Below are 16,196 nucleotides of genomic sequence, written 5' to 3' on the forward strand. Positions count from 1 at the left end.
TCAACTAAAAATACCAAAAAATTTAGCCAGACATGGTGGCGCCTGTAATCCCAGCTACTCGGGAGGCTGAGGCAGGAGAATCGCTAGAACCCAGGAGCAGAGGTTGCAGTGAGCCAAGATAGATCATGCCGCTGCACTCCAGCTTGGGTGACAGAGCAAGATTCTGTCTCAAAAAACAAAAAAAAACCCCAAAAAACATAGCACCTCAAAAGAACTCTCTTAAAATCAAGAGGGGAAAAATAAAATAAGATAAAATAAAATTAGGAGGGCATCTCTCTTGGGACCCTTATGGTAGAAATAACAGAATTCAATCTCTTTCTCCTTTCCTTTTTCTGTGACCATTAGGGGCCTCAATTTTTTTCCCCAGTTTTGGTAAAAGGCAGTAGTGATGGCTGTAATCTTGAAAACCTCGGCTCTTGTCCTACTCCTGACTGATCATCCAAAGCATTCTAGTCTAGAAATGTGGCTGGTACCATTCACCACACTGACAAAACTGTCAAAACTACTTTTTCAGAACACCGAAAGAGAAAAAAAAAAAGACTTGCAGCAATCCAGAGAATGCTTTTCAGATAAAATGACTCAGAATCTCAGAACATCATGCTTTGTGGTGTCTTAAATTATCCTAGTTCTGTTTCCTTCTACACAGACTCATGATGGCCTCAACAACCCTGCAATCATGAAAACTAGGAGTCTAGCCATTTTGAAGGGGGTAAAATGAGATTGGAGTTACCCCAAAGTCCAACTCTCAGATAACTGCCATTATTTGATCTATTTTGCAGTTCCTTAGAAAATCCTCCCTGTCTTGGCTGGGTGCGGTGGCTAATGCCTGTAATCCCAGCACTTTGGGAGGCCGAGGCAGGTGGATCACCTGAGGTCAGAAGTTTGAGACCAGCCTGGTGAAACCCCACCTCTACAAAAAATACAAAAATTAGCCGGGCATGGTGGCTTGCACCTGTAATCCTAGCTACTAGGGAGGCTGAGTCAGGAAGTCAGGAGAATTGCTTGAACCCAGGAGGCAGAGGTTGCAGTCAGCCAACATCGTGCCACCGCACTCCAGCCTGGGCAACAGAGCAAGACTCCATTTCAAAAAAAAAAAAAGAAAGAAAAATAAAATAAAATCCCCCATCTTTAGTTGATCGGACTCAGAGTTCACCCAGTACTGTTTCTCTGGTGGCAATTGTTTAACATAGGTAGCTGCCTGAGGTGGTGGTAACTGTTGGGAAAAACAACAAGCCAATCTAAGAATTAAACTAGTACACTAGAAAATATCTATTTAACACAAAAGAAGGAAGTAACAGAGGGGGAAAAGACTACACACACACACACACACACACACACACACATATTCACACAAAATAAAAATGTAAATCCTATCTTATCAGTAACTACATTAATTATAAATGGATTATGCCCTTTAATTAAAAGGCAGAGATTTGAAGAACGGATTTTAAAAACCCATGATCTGAAAATAAAATTAAAAAGGAAAAAAAAAAAAAAACATGATCTGGCCAGGTTTGGTAGCTCATGCCTGTAATCCCAGCACTTTGGGAGACCATGGTGGGCAAATTGCTTGATCCCAGCCTGGGCAACATGGCGAAACCCTATCTCTATAAGAAATAGAAAAGTTAGGCAGGGTGTGGTGGCTCACACCTGTAATCCCAGCACTTTGGGAGGCTGAGGCGGGTGGATCACCTGAGGTCAGGAGTTTGAGACCAGCCTGACCAATATGGTGAAACCCCATCTCTACTAAAAATACAAAAATTAGCTGGGCATGGTGGTGGGCACCTGTAACCCCAGCTTCTCGCGAGGCTGAGACAGGAGAATTGCTTAAACCTGGGAGGCGGAGGTTGCAGTGAACCAAAATCACACCACTGCACTTCAGCCTGGGTGACAGAGTGAGACTCTAAAAACAAAAAACAAAAAACAGCCAGGCACAGTGACAGGTGCCTGTAGTCCCAGCTACTCAGGAGGCTGAGGTGAGAGGATTGCTTGAGCTCCAGAGGTTGAGGGTTCAGTGAGCCATGACTGCCCTACTACACTCCAGCCTGGGTGACAGAATGAGACCCTATCTCCAACAAACAAACAAACAAACCAAAATAAAACAAAATCCCATGATCCAAATATATGCTGTCTACAAGAGACATACTTTACATTCAAAGACCTAAATAGGTTGAAAGAAAAGGATGGGAAATATATAGCATGCAAATAGTAACCAAAGAGAGCTTGAGTGGCAATAATATCAGATGAAATAGGTTTTAAGACAACAATTGTTACTAGAGACAAAAGACATTTGAAATGGCAAAAGGGTCAATTTATCAAAGAGCTATTGTTAACATATATGTATATAATAAAAGAGCTCTAAAACACATGAAGCAAAAACTGACAGAATTCATGGGAAAAGTAGGCAGTTCATCAATAGCTGGATATTTCATTACCCCATCTTCAGTAATGACTAGAACTAGAGAGATGGTCAGTAAGAAAATACAAGAATTGAACAGTGGTATATAAACCGACTAGACCTTATAGACATATACAGAACACTCCACCAACAAAAGTAGAATACACATTCTTCTCAAGTGCATGTAGAACATTCTCCAGGCTAGATCACATGTTAGGCCCAAACAAATCTCAATAAATTTAAAAATATTGAAAGATAATGTGTCTTCCCCAAACACAATTTGGGGGAAACTTATAAATTATGAGGAAATTAAGCACACTTCTAAATAACCAATGGATTAAAGAAGAAATCATTAGGGAAGTTAGAAAATAGTTTGATAATAATTAAAATGCAGCCTGGGTGACAGAGTGAGACTCTGTCTGATAAAAAAAAGAGAATTAATAAAAATAAAGCTTAGAGTGAGACTCTGTCTCATAAAAAAAAGAAGAAAGAAAAATAAAGCTGAGCACAGTGATGCATGCCTGTAGTCCCAGCTACTTGGAAGGCTGGGGTGGGTGGATTGCTTGCACCCAGGAGTTTGAGGCCAGCCTAGGCAACATAGCATGGCCCTCATCACAAATAAATAAATAAATAACAAAAATGAAAATATATGAAAATTTATGAATATCGCTAAAGCAGTGCTTACAGGGAATTTTATAATTGTAATTGCTTATATTATCAAGAAGTAAGATCTCAAATCAATAATCCAATCTTTTACTGTAATGAACTAGAAAAAGAACAACAAACTAAATCCAAAGTTAGCAGAAAGAAAGAAATAATGAAGATTATCGTGGAGACAAATGAAATATAGACTAGAAAAACAAAAGAGAGAATCAATGAAACCAAAAGTTGGTTCTTAACTTACTTAAAGGAAAAAAAAAAAGCTCAAAAAAAACTAATAACAAGTGAAGAGATTGAATTACTAACCATAAACCTCCCAACAAGGAAATGTCAAGGAAAAAAGAAACCAAGGAAAAAAAAGAGAGAAGACAAATAACTAAATTCATGAATGAAAGAGGAGATATTACTACTGATATTACAGAAATAAATGTAAAGTTGTTACTTTAATTTTTTGGCATAAATCTGGTGGTCAGGTCCTTAAAGAGGAAGGATAACCAGATTTGTGTGTGTGTATGAACTCTAAAACCAAAAACACATGCTTACGTGGGTGATCCAATAGAATAACCATCAGTGGCAAGTGGTTACTGAGTGCTTGAAATGTGACTAATATGACTAAGGACCTGAATTTAATTTTAACTAATTTAAATTTAAATTAAAAACTGAACATTAGATCCACGTATTGAAAAACAGGCATGTTTAGAACAACTTGATTATGAATCTACTTTTTACAAATATAGATTTTATGAAATCTAAAAACAGATCAAGTATTTCTGATAAAAATGTAGCATTAGAGTTGACATGTACTATATGTTTAAAATATGCACCGGATGTTCAAAGACTTGGTATGAAACAAATATAAATTATTTCATTAATTTCAATATATGAGGTTCCATAAAATATAGTTAAAATAGGGTGAAGAGTTATACCTACTTTATTTTGCATTTTTAGTGGGCTTGCAGAAAAGTTTTAAATTACATATCTGGCTAGTGTTATATATTAGAAAGTTCTGCTTTAGCCCTCAGCAAAAATGTATCTTTATCTACATTATTAATTATTTTCTATTTTCTTTCCAGTGCCTCAACACTGATGAGTAAGTGGCTCCTCAATTTCAAGCGGAATCACTTCAGGAGTGTTTGAATGAGGAAAAACTAAATCCTTATACCCTCTCTCTCTGAGATGCCATGGAAGTGACTTGGTTTACAATCCCCTACACTGTTTTCCCCTAAAAATAAGTCTAGGTGTGATCATGCAAACTTGAGGAAAGAGTAGAGAATATACTTTTCTTTTTTAACCTCCTTCCCAAAAGTGAATTATTGTCATGTGTTTTTGTGTGTGTGTGTTTTAATTGAATATAGGAAGCTCCAGCCGAGCGCCTCTTGAGCAATGTGAAAGAGTACTCAATGTGATTCATGTTGGCTTCCCAGGCTAGTGGGTTAAGGAGAAACAATATTCTTCCTCCCTACATAACATAGTTACTTCCTACCTTAGAACTTTTGTATTCAAAGTACCTGCTTGACAAGAAGTCTACACCTGTACTCCAGCAGGTTTGGATCCCTAATGGGACTTACACTTACATGATCTCCCAAATTGTGACCTCCATTTAACAAACTCTCCAAACCTGCTTGACTGGCTTACTCATGGAGTAACTCAGCCTTTCCTGTGTGTTTGTGCAGAGTGAGGCCCATTTCCCCAGCCTAGTCCTCTCCCAAGACTTTCGTAAGTGGGTTCCACCCAACTAACTTCAGAGCAAGCTTGGGTTCTGTGCCTCTGAGAGCACCTGTGGCAAGATTGATTGCTTATTCACAGGGAGGAGGAAACTTGAGTTGGGATTCCAAGAGATGCCCTTTAATAAATGTGTTAAAAAAATTCCTGCATTTTCCTCTTAGAAATTCTGAACTGTTTTGACCTCTGTTGCTGTTAACTTCCATCTCTTTGGATTCTTCCCCATTTCCTCTTGAGTTTGAAAAAATCTTTCAGTTGCCCTGTTCCAAAAAGCCTCTCCCAAATATGGACACGTGGCAAAATATCTGTGGAGTGGGGAAAAGGTTCTTTTTTAAAGCAATGTTGATCACTGAGTGGTGTTAAAAGTAAATTTAAAAAATAATAATGCCAAAATAAGTGGATGTTCATGTGGAAAGCAAACTTGACTCCTACCTTACACTATACATTAAACTCAATTTCAGGGGGAATAGAGATCCTCAATGTGAATGAAAGTATAAGCTTTTAGAAAATATCCTAATGATTTTAGAGCATAATACCCTGTTGTTCTCAACAATGAGCAATATGGACATTGTCATAATGAAGTGATGACTGCTTAGCCTCTAAATCTGGTAACTACTTTGGGACAATATGGGAGGAAAAGTGAAGACAGTGATGGTGTAAGAGCTAAATCCTCATCTGTCATATCAAGAAATCACTATATAATGTATAAAACAATCAAGAAATGCCTAAGTAGTTATGTGAGAAAAAAATAGAGGACATTGCTAAAAGAGTTAAAAGTCATTGCTCTGGGGAATTAGGAGGGATGGGGCAGGGGACTGTTAGGATGCATTATAAACTGAAGAGGCTTTTAAAAATTTCATGTATTAATATATGCATTCACTTGAAAAACTAAAAAAATAATAATTGGAAAAACCCATGAAGGTAAGTACCAGAAGGAAAAACTGAGAGAATGAGAAGTGCTTGCCTCTGGAAAGAACAACTGGCAGGACTGTTGCTTTCATTGTAAGGCTTTTGGAGCCATTTGATTGTACTTAATCATTTTTATCTATTTCTTTAATAAAAATTTTATCTTAATAAAGAGTTACACTTGTTCGAAAAAAAAATCTTCATGATTTTGCAGGTTGGAAAAGGTATTTTAGACAAGATACAGGAAAGAGAAGCAACGTTTCCTAAATGGGACCATATATAATTAACTTTTGTCCCAATGTTTCCTAAATGGGACCAATATAATTAACCTTTGTTCATCAGAATATTCCATTAGAGTAAAAGATGGCTTCACAGTGGTAGAAGGTATTTACAAATCATAACTGACAAAGGGCTTGTCAATCGAGGAAAATGATGAGACAAGTCTCAATCATTTTAGCAGATTTATTTGCCAAAGTTAAGGAACTGCCTGGGAGACAGGTCTATCCCTTTCTCCAGAGATGATTTTGAGGGCTCCAAATTTAAAGGAGAAAGGGCGGGATAGTGAGAAGCACACAGTTTTCACGTAAACAAAGGGGGCAAAGGAAAAATGTGGAGAATCTGCATTTTACATAAGATAATACAGATGAAATGGGGTAGGGGAACAATCAGATATGCATTTGTATCTGGGGTGACTGCACCTGTAAAGATAAGTTATCAATTAAATTGCCATGGTGAAGTTTTTATAGCTCACCAGGAATTTCCTTGTGGGCAAAACATGGGGGAAGCGTGTAGCTTTTCATCTTGTAGCATCTTGTTTAGGAACCAAAAGGGGGAGACAGGTGTGCGTGACCCAGTTCCCAGCTTGACTTTTCCCTTTGGTTAAATGAGTTTGGGGGTCCCAAAATTTAATTTCCTTTCATAGGCTTGTAACCAGAACATCTAAGGAACTCTTTCAAATGAAAATGGAAAAAAATCCAGTAGAGAAAATGGGCAAGAAAGTTGAGCAAATATTTAAAAAGTTGGCATCTAACAACCAATAACAGGAAAATTTTAATTAAACTCAATGACATACTGCTACACACCCACCAGAATGGTTGACATTAAAAGGTCAGCTGAATAATGATGAGAAATGGGAATACTCACTCTGCTGATAGGCATGTAAATTGGTAAAATCACTTAGGAAACCAATCTGACACTATCGGCAAAGTTGAAAGTATATGTTTATTCCAGTGGCCTAGCAATTCCACTCCTAAGTACAACCCCAGAGTAAATTTATTACAGATACTCCCCCTGGCATGGATAACAGTGTCCCTAGCTGCAATGTTTGTAGAAGCTCCAAAAACCCCAAACTTAATAACGCAAATGTCCACTAGCAGCAAAATGTATAAGTTGTGGAATATTTACATGGCAGAATCCTATGCATTATGAAATGGGATGAGCTGCAGTTACATGCAACACCATGTGAATCTTAGAGAGCTGATGGCCAGGCATGGTGGCTCACGCCTGTAATCCCAACACTTTGGGAGGCCAAGGCGGGTGGATCACATGAGGTCAAGAGTTTGAGACCAGCCTGGCCAACAGGGTGAAACCCTGTCTCTACTAAAAATATAAGCCGGGCCTGGTGGCTCATGCCTGTATTCCCAGCTACTCAGGAGGCTGAAGCAGGAGAATCGCTTGAACTGGGGAGGCAGAGGTTGCAGTGAGCCAAGATCCCGCCACTGCACTCCAGCCTGGGCAACAGAGCGAGACTCTGTCTCAAAAAAACAAAAAAAAAAAGTTTCAATATAAGCAAAGAATACATTTTGTGTTTCTATTATATAAAGTTCAAAACCAGGCAAAAGTACTGCTTGGGGATTCATAATTAGAAGTTAAGGTATAAAGAAAAGCAAGGAAGTAATTGCCCCACATTTGGGTCAGTAGTCACCCCTGGTTGGGTTTACCCCAGGGAAGGGAGGCAGCAGTGATGAAATGTGTAGGGCTGGACCCTGAGGGATGGCAATATCCTGTTTCTTGACCTGAGTGACAGTTCGCCTTATAAGTTGTATATTTGTTTTTATGTATTTTTCTGTATGTTGTATTTCACAATGAATTTTTTTTTTTTTAACATAAAAACACCTCCCCACAACTGCCTTTGCCTGCCCTAGGTCTTCCCCTTCCCCGCCCCTCCCTAGCACCACCACTGCACCAGAAGAGCGTTCATTCTGCTACCATTTTTCCTAGCCCAACTCCCACTCATAACACAAACTTCTCCTCCTTCCCCAACCCTAGCGTCACCAGTAACCTCCTAGCTGGCAAGTCAAGTGAACCCGTGGCCTCACTCTATAGACTCCTCTGTCCTTTCGGAGTCTTTTCTGTTGACTTGTGGTTCTACTTTCCCTTGACTTCTCCAGATCGCCCCTCTCCTGGTTCTGCTGCTCCTTCTCTCCCTGCGGCCCTCTGCTTCATTCTCTGACATCTCTAACTTCCCCACTCCTTAAGCGCTACTGTTTCCCAGGCTTCCCTCACAGTGGTCTTATCCACGCTCATATCTATGCTAACAGCTCCCAAATGTGTGTCCTCTTCTGAGGTCCAGGTGAACGTATGCTACAAGCTTCCTACTTCATCTCCCCCTTCATGAAGATGCCTGGAGTCAACTTAATTTCAACCAACAGGCCTCAAAGAGAACTCACTCTCTTTTTTGCTCTAACTTTATTCCTAGATTTTCTACCTAAATAAAGCCTTGCCCGAGGCTGAGTGAGGTGGCTCACACCTGTAATCTCAGCACTTCGGGAAACCCAGGAAGAGATGGGAGGATCACTAGAGGCCAGCCTGGGCAACATAGCAAGATCCTGTCTCTACAAATATAAAAAATAAAAAAACTTAGCCAGTTGTGGTAGCACGTGCCTGTAGTCCCAGCTACTCAGGAGGCTGAGGTCAAAGGATTGCCTGGGCTCAGGAGTTTGAGGCTGCAATAAGCTATGATTGTGCCACTGCACTTCAGCGTGGGTGACAGAGTGAAGCCCTGTCTCTATTTAAAACAACAGCAATAAATAAACAAAGGGAATCACTTCCAAGTTGACATCCCAAGCTGGAAACATTGACTCCACACTTTCCTTAAGCTGCTCAGCATCAAAAGCTGCTATTGTTATGTTCATACTATGTGTCAGGCACTGTTTTCACAAGTATGTATATACGTGTGTGTGTGCGTGTGTGTGTATATGTATGTGTGTATATATATATATATAAAATGTCCATTATACATATACAATATTAGCTTATTTAATTATTTCAACAATCCCAAGATAAGTACCATTATTATGCTATTTTACAGAGGAGAAAACAGAAATCTTCAGAGCCAGAGCAGCATTTAGGCCCTCATCTTTACTCCTGAATTTCATTGTGGAGGGGTCACCTCATCAGTATTAGTACCTCCGTCCCAGTGTCTGCATCCACTGCCTTTAGCCTGGTTTGGATTATGACAGTAACTTCCCAACGGATGTCCCAGCCACACACAAATCTCTCTCCTTTTCCAAGCACTTTCAATGGGGCCACCAAAGTAATATTTAAAAAAAAAAAAGTCAGCCTGGTGCAGTGGCTCACACCTGTAATCCCAGCACTTTGGAAGGCTGAAGCAGGCAGATCACTTGAGCTCAGGAGTTTGAGATCAGCCTGGGCAACATGGTGAAACCCGATTTCTACAAAAAAATACAAGAATTAGGTCGGGCACGGTGGCTCACGCCTGTAATCCCAGCACTTTGGGAGGCTGAGGCGGGCGGATCATTTGAGGTCAGGAGTTTGAGACCAGCCTGACCAACGTTGTGAAACCCTGTCTCTACTAAAAATACAAAAAAGTAGCCAGGTGTGGTGGCATATGCCTGTAAACTCAGCTACTCAGGAGGCTGAGACAGGAGAATTGGTTGAACCCAGGAGGTGGAGGTTGCAGTGAGCCAAGATCATGCCACTGCACTCCAGTCTGGGTGACAGGGTGAGACTTCATCTCTAAAACACAAAACAAAACAAAGACTAGCCAAGTGTGGTGGCGCATGTCTGTAGTCCTAGCTACTCAGGAGGCTGAGGTGGGAGGTTTGCTTGAGCCTGGGAGGTTGAGGCTGCAGTGAGCTGAGATCATACCATAGCACTCCAGCATGGGTGACAGAGTGAGACCCTGTCTCAAAAAAAAAATCACAATTTGACTGCGTAAATTCTGAGCGATTCCTTCTAAAATGCCTTAGCACACGCAGAGGCCACCTGACCTGATGCCAGCCTGCCCCCTTTCCCTATACCGTGTTCCCTTCCTCCATCCCAGGCTCATGTGCTCGTCTCCTTTAGGGTTCTGAGTCTGTACAGATAGTTCTCTCTGCTTGCAGTGCTCTGCCCACCCCACCTCCTACTGTGACCTGACCATCCTTAAAGCCCTAATCAAATTCTCCCTCCTTTGGTGATGCTGTCACAGACTCCTCAGTCAGCTCAGCTCCAACTATATATTATTTACAATGCACTTGGTGCTGGCTGGGTGTTGTGGCTCATGACTGTAATCCCAGCACTTTGGAAGGCCAAGGCAGGAGGATTGCTTGAGGCCAGGGTTTCAGACCAGCCCTGGTAAGACAGCAAGACAAAATATAAAAAATAATAAATATAAGAATACAATGCAGTTGGTGCAAACCTCCGCCATTTTCCTTAACATCAATTATATTGTAATTGCATGCTTATTTCTGCCTGTCCTTCTCCTTGAGGGCAAGAAGAGCATATTATTCTTTCTTGAGTTGGTATCCCTTCTTAGAGGCGGCCATATCTAGGGGGCAGTTGATGATTCTACTGAATAAATAGAAATAACCCAGTCACTGTTTTTAGGTGTGGGTGTTGTTGGTATGATACTCTGCTGGGTTTGAGATGCCCTGCTTAGAACCTTGAGGCCTGGGGATGCTAGCCTGTGTGTGTGTGTGTGTGTGTGTGTATGCGTATGTGGGTGTGAGTGTTTGCACACGTGTGTGTGTGTATTTTGTCCTTTCAGGCAGTTATTTTTCCTGAACTGATGGGAACATCTTGCACAAAATCAAGAGCCAGTTTGCTGACTGTTTTAAGGTTTAAAAAATATTTTAAAATAAAATAAGAAGTCCTTAGATATTCCACATACACGCAATACTTTAAATGCCAATCTGAACTTCCTTCATAAATAGCAAACGTCTTATTTGCAACTACTGTTGAATGAAGTCATTTCCATCCTCAGCCATATGAGAAATAAGTTACTTATTCATAGAAAACGTTTAGAGGTACAATAAAATGAGATTTGAAAAAAAAAAACCCTAACATTCATTTCTATTGTTGGTTACAAAATCCACTCTCAGGTATGAAATGTGCTCTAGCTGTGAAATCCTTTCTTGGAGGTGAGATCATTTCTCTCTTATAACCCATATCACTGACTTTGTGCTCCTGTTTAACCTTTCCCACTGGAGTACTAGCTCCATGAAAACAGCAATTGGTGCTCCCTTCTTTGAGGAACAGTCCAGATGAGAGCCTGTCCAGGTAATCCATAGACATGCATAACCATTGCACCTGCACCAGGTCTTACAGGCACAGGCCTTTTGGGAACCCATATCAGCATTTCAAGCTGTGAAAGTAGTTCTTCTTAGTAAAATTAGAACTTTGGTCTACCAAGGGCACTCTTAATATTTGAAGAAGAAAAATGAATTTCTAGCACAATTCACAGACTAGGACAAGGTGAATAAGTAAGCATCCTAACTTATTTGGAAGTCCTGGTGGCATGTTAATGCATATTTAATAATGCGAGTGAAGTAGCACATATTTTACAATCAATTAATTTTCCTTAAAGAAGATAATGTAGCAGGAGAGCTGAATGTCAAACGAGGTAAGACTCATACTTATTAACTTGGTAGGAGTTATGAGGCCTCTGATTCTCTTGAAAGACAAATTGTCTTCACTATTTTGATTTTGAAATGTAGAAATTCAAATTTCAATCAATCCAATGAGTAAGGATGACAGGAAATTTTACAGAACTAGGAGGAAGCTTCCTTTCATTTTTCCTTCTTTTTATTGGGGCAGGTGTAGGGGGATGTTTCCCCCACAAAACAGCAGTTTTGCTAGAAGACAGTGAGGGATCACCACCGTTGTGTGCCCTCCTCCCTGGGAGCAGCCAGTTGCTGTGACATGGACCTTCTCTATTGCAGATATATTTTCTTGCTGCCATACTTCCTCTGACTCTATCCCATTCCATCCCTTCCATTCTCTGGAATCAGAATGGGCCCATGCTTTATGCTTTTCCCCCTCACTTAGCCCTTAGAGAAGAGATCAGGATGTGCCACCCTCCAAATGCCCACATTTTGGCAGAAGAATATTTTGAACTGAAGGCTACGAAAAAGAAAGCAGACACAGAAAGAGCTCTCTGCCCTCCCCCATCCCCCATCTTCCTAAAAGCAGCACATTTATTGATATTTCCCTTGCACAGGTGTCCCGCTTGCTCATACAAGGAAGAGAGCAACCCTTATCACCAAAGACAGAGATGCCGCTGAGATAAATCTGCATGAACAAACCTCGATAAATTAACCCTTATCTTCCATTATTTCCACCTCCCACCCCCAGTTTATTGTCTCTAAAAGCATAACCCTCTTTTCCTTTGTCTAGTCATTTCACTATTTGCCGTGCTTTGTTTTAATGGTATATAAGCTCCTGAGTCTATTAGGTTTTTCTGTTTCTTTTCTGTGAGGCTCTCATACATGTGAGATTTTATTTTATTATTATTATTATTTTTTGAGACTGAGTCTCCCTCTGTCAACCAGGCTGGAGTACAGTGGCACGATCTTGGCTCACTGCAGCCTCTGCCTCCCAGGTTCAAGTGATTCTCCTGCCTCGGCCTCCAGAGTAGCTGGGACTACAGGCGTGCACCACCACGCCCGGCTGATTTTTGTATTTTTAGTAGAGATGGGGTTTCACTATGTTGGCCAGGCTGGTCTCAAATTCCTGACCTCAAATGATCAGCCTGCCTCAGCCTCCCAAAGTGCTAGGATTATAGGCATGAGGCACCACTGCCAGCCACATGTGAGATTTTAAATACGAATAAAATTTGTGTGCCTTTTCTCCTGCTAATCTGTTTTATGTTGGTTTAATTTGCAGGCCTCAGGCACTCAACCTAAGAGCGTAGATGAAGTTGTTTCCTCTCCTACACTTGTGACCTATAAGTGGTAACCCGATGCCTACTCATGGAGATGGGCATCACTGTGACCATGGGACAGACGATCAAACTTGGGCTCTGGGAAGTTATAGGAATTTGTGGGTGCTGGAGTCTGGACTCCTGTCAAAGCCCTTTTACCTCCCTCTTTCCTTTCTTGGCTGGCACCTCAAAGTTTTGTCTTGCCCATCTAGCAGACCATAAAGTCCAAGGGATTGTTGACACTTGCTGGTGCAGGCTTCCCATCTTCTCCAGAGCACCCATGCTGAGTGTCAGCTAAGGAAAGGAAGCACACCTAAAAACATCCCTGGAAATCCCCATCCCAGACCCAGTCAAAATAGCCTGGTGTTTCTGACAGGTCTCCTATGTCTCTGTGGGCACCCCGCCTTGGGGTGAGCAGCATTAATCACTCAGTGAGTTTTGGTTGATGAAGTGAGACTGATTTGCGTAATCCAGCTGCTCTGGGGCAGGTACCGGGGCCATCTGACAGGGGCTCCAGGACTTGGCTTGAGTAAAAGGAACCCTGAGACACTACCCCAGCCAGGATCTAAATTCCCCCATTCTTCCCTTCTCACCAGTTCTTTGGAAAGGTGCCTGAAGATAAATAATGGACCCCTGCTGTGAGCCAGAAGGGAAAAAAGGCAAGAGAAGAAGACTGTCTTGTTTCTAAGTGACCATAGGGATCACAACACATCGATTAAAAGAGACTTTTCAGGTTTGTCAACCCAGAAGAGCCCAAGAAGAAAAAATAATGGGCTTAAAGTGTGCCGTTAAAAATCGTATTGTCCTGATAATCTCCCTGCTTAGGTAAGAAACTTGCCAAGGGGCTAAGGAAAGGGCAGCTTTTCCACTGAAGGCCTTTAACATAAGAGGAAAGCTCTGCTCACCTGGAAGCCCACGTTGCTGTAGCCCTCAGCTCTGGGGGCTGCTGTACTCCTCAGCTCCATGCTCTTTTTGCTGCTGGCTGGCTCTGGTCTGGAGGTCCTTTGTACCTGGGAAAAAGCACCAGTCTCTGCTGATGTCAGAAAGCCACCTGCTGTTATAGGGACCTGGGCACGGCTTGCTTCAGTTTGGAAACTTCTGCAATAATCTCCTGAATGACTAGGGCCGACACCTGGTTGGGGTGGGGCAGAGAGGCGGGCGGGTTGGCGGGGTGGAGGCATCTAGTGCTGGCCCGCCCACCTTATTAATCTTTTCCTTTATCCCCATTTTTGGCATCCTATTTGCACTCCTGGGGAGAAAACTCTTGTGGTGCACAAAACAGAAAAGGACACTTTCTTTTTCTTTCTTTCTTTTCTTTTTGAGATGGAGTCTCAAAAAAAAAAAAAAGGCTGGAGTGCAGTGACGCAATCTCGGTCCACTGCAACCTCTGCCTCCCAGGTTCAAGCAATTCTCCTGCCTCAGCCTCTCAAGTAGCTGGGATTACAGGTGCATGCCACCACACCTGGCTGACTTTATTTTTAGTAGAGACAGGGTTTCACCATGTTGGCCAGGCTGTTCTTGAACTCCTGACCTCAAGTGATCCACCTGCCTTGGCCTCCTAAATTGCTGGGATTACAGGCAGGAGCCGCTGTGCCCAGCCAGAAAAGGACACGTTCTCTATAGTGCTTAGTGAAATCCTCTGTTTTCCTGTGGGTGGTGTTAAAGACTAGGAGTGGTGGTGGGGTGGAGGGTGAGTGAACACAGGACATAAGGTCATGCTGCCCTCAGTGATCACCTACTGTATACCAGGGATGGATGGATGGATAGATACATAGACAGATAGGTAGGTAGGTAAGGGTCTTGGCTCTTCCTCCGAACAACTCCAAATTCTATACTGAAGTACAGAAAAGTTAACAATTTGTTTAGTGTTATTTAGCTAATAAAGGGATGATGAGAATTCAAATTCAAGTTTGGTTAATTCCAAAACCTTTTATTACATCCCTGCTTCAGACTGGGCTGCTTTCAAAAATCCAGCTTACAGAAATGCCGATATGTGACAAGTAAATGAAAGGTGACCAGCTATTCAATTATCAAAAGTGAATAGAAGTGCTTTGTTTTCATAAAGCAATTCACTTTGCTTTATGAAAATATTAGCTGTAGAATTCTTTTAAAATAGGGATTTTCCCCCCAGTACAATTTAAAATACTGCAAAACTGTGGACAAAAGAATGGAAAAGGCCTGGCGCGGTGGCTCACGCCTGTAATCCCAGCACTTTGGGAGCCCGAGGCGGTTGGATCACTTTAGGCCAGGAGTTCAAGACCAGCCTGGCCAACATGGCGAAACTCCATCTCTACTAAAAATACAAAAATTAGCCAGGAGTGATAACGTGCGCCTGTAGTCCCAGCTACTCGGGAGGCTGAGGCGGGAGAATTGCTTGAACCCAGGAGACAGATTGCAGTGAGCCGAAAACGCACCGCTGCCTCCCATCTGGGTGACAGAGTGAGACCCTGTCTCAAAAAAAAAAAAAAAAGAAAAAGAAAAAGTAAGAAAATATCAAGTATTATGAGTGGTTATTTCTCGGTTTTTAATTTTATGGGCAGTTGGTGTTTTTTTTTCTCCTTCAAATGCTGCTGAGTTTTCTATAAAGAGAATGATTTACTTTTATTATTGTTAACCTAAAGGAAAAAACTGAGACAAACTTAATGTAAGTATAGAGTTTATTTGGTCTAAGTTTGAGATTGCAACTTGGGAGCACATATTCAAGTTGCTCTGAATATACACTTAGTAGCAGTTACAAGTAGATTCTTGTGTGTGTGTGTGTGTGTTCTGTTGCCCAGGCTGGAGTACATGATCATGGCTTGCTGTAACCTTGACCTCCTGGGCTGAAGCTATCCTCCTGTCTCAGCCTCCTGAGTAGCTGGGACTACAGACATGTGCCATCACCCATGGCTAAATTCTTTTTTTTTTTGGTAGAGATGGGGGTCTCACTATGTTGCCCAGACTTGTCTTGAACTCCTGGGCTCAAGCAATCTTCCCACCTGCCTTGGTTTCCAAAAGTGCTGGGATTACAGGCACTGTGCCTGGCCACAAGTGAATTTTAAAGGAAAAGAAGGAGTTTCTGAGTTGTTTACCAATTATTTACATTAAAATAACATAAGCTATTGATAGGCTATACATTGCTATTTGTATCACACATTCTAGGAACAGAAAGGCAGCCAGTCAGGAACAAAATGCCTTTAAAACAATTGCCCCTGGCCAGGCACGGTGGCTCACGCCTATAATCCCAGCACTTTTGGGAGGCTGAGGCAGGTGGATCATGGAGTCAGGAATTCGAGACCAGCTTGGCCAACATAGTGAAACCGTGTCTTTTCTAAAAACTACAAAAATTAGCCAGGCATGGTGGCACACGCCTGTAGTCCCAGCTAC

General features: G+C 41.7%; 1 protein-coding gene across 1 annotated transcript in view; it reads right to left on the reverse strand.

The window, feature by feature from the left end:
* Nucleotides 1–13,901, reverse strand: part of SLC28A3 (solute carrier family 28 member 3) — a 65,930-nt gene extending 52,029 nt beyond the window's left edge. The window contains exon 1 of the mRNA XM_055350883.2: nucleotides 13,736–13,901. Within this exon, the coding sequence (XP_055206858.2) occupies nucleotides 13,736–13,795 (60 nt within the window). The 5' untranslated portion in view covers nucleotides 13,796–13,901. The remainder of the gene's footprint in view (nucleotides 1–13,735) is intronic.
* Between the last annotated feature and the right edge of the window lie 2,295 nt (nucleotides 13,902–16,196).

The sequence above is a fragment of the Gorilla gorilla genome, chromosome 13 (genome assembly GCF_029281585.2).
Source record: "Gorilla gorilla gorilla isolate KB3781 chromosome 13, NHGRI_mGorGor1-v2.1_pri, whole genome shotgun sequence".
Taxonomy (NCBI): domain Eukaryota; kingdom Metazoa; phylum Chordata; class Mammalia; order Primates; family Hominidae; genus Gorilla; species Gorilla gorilla.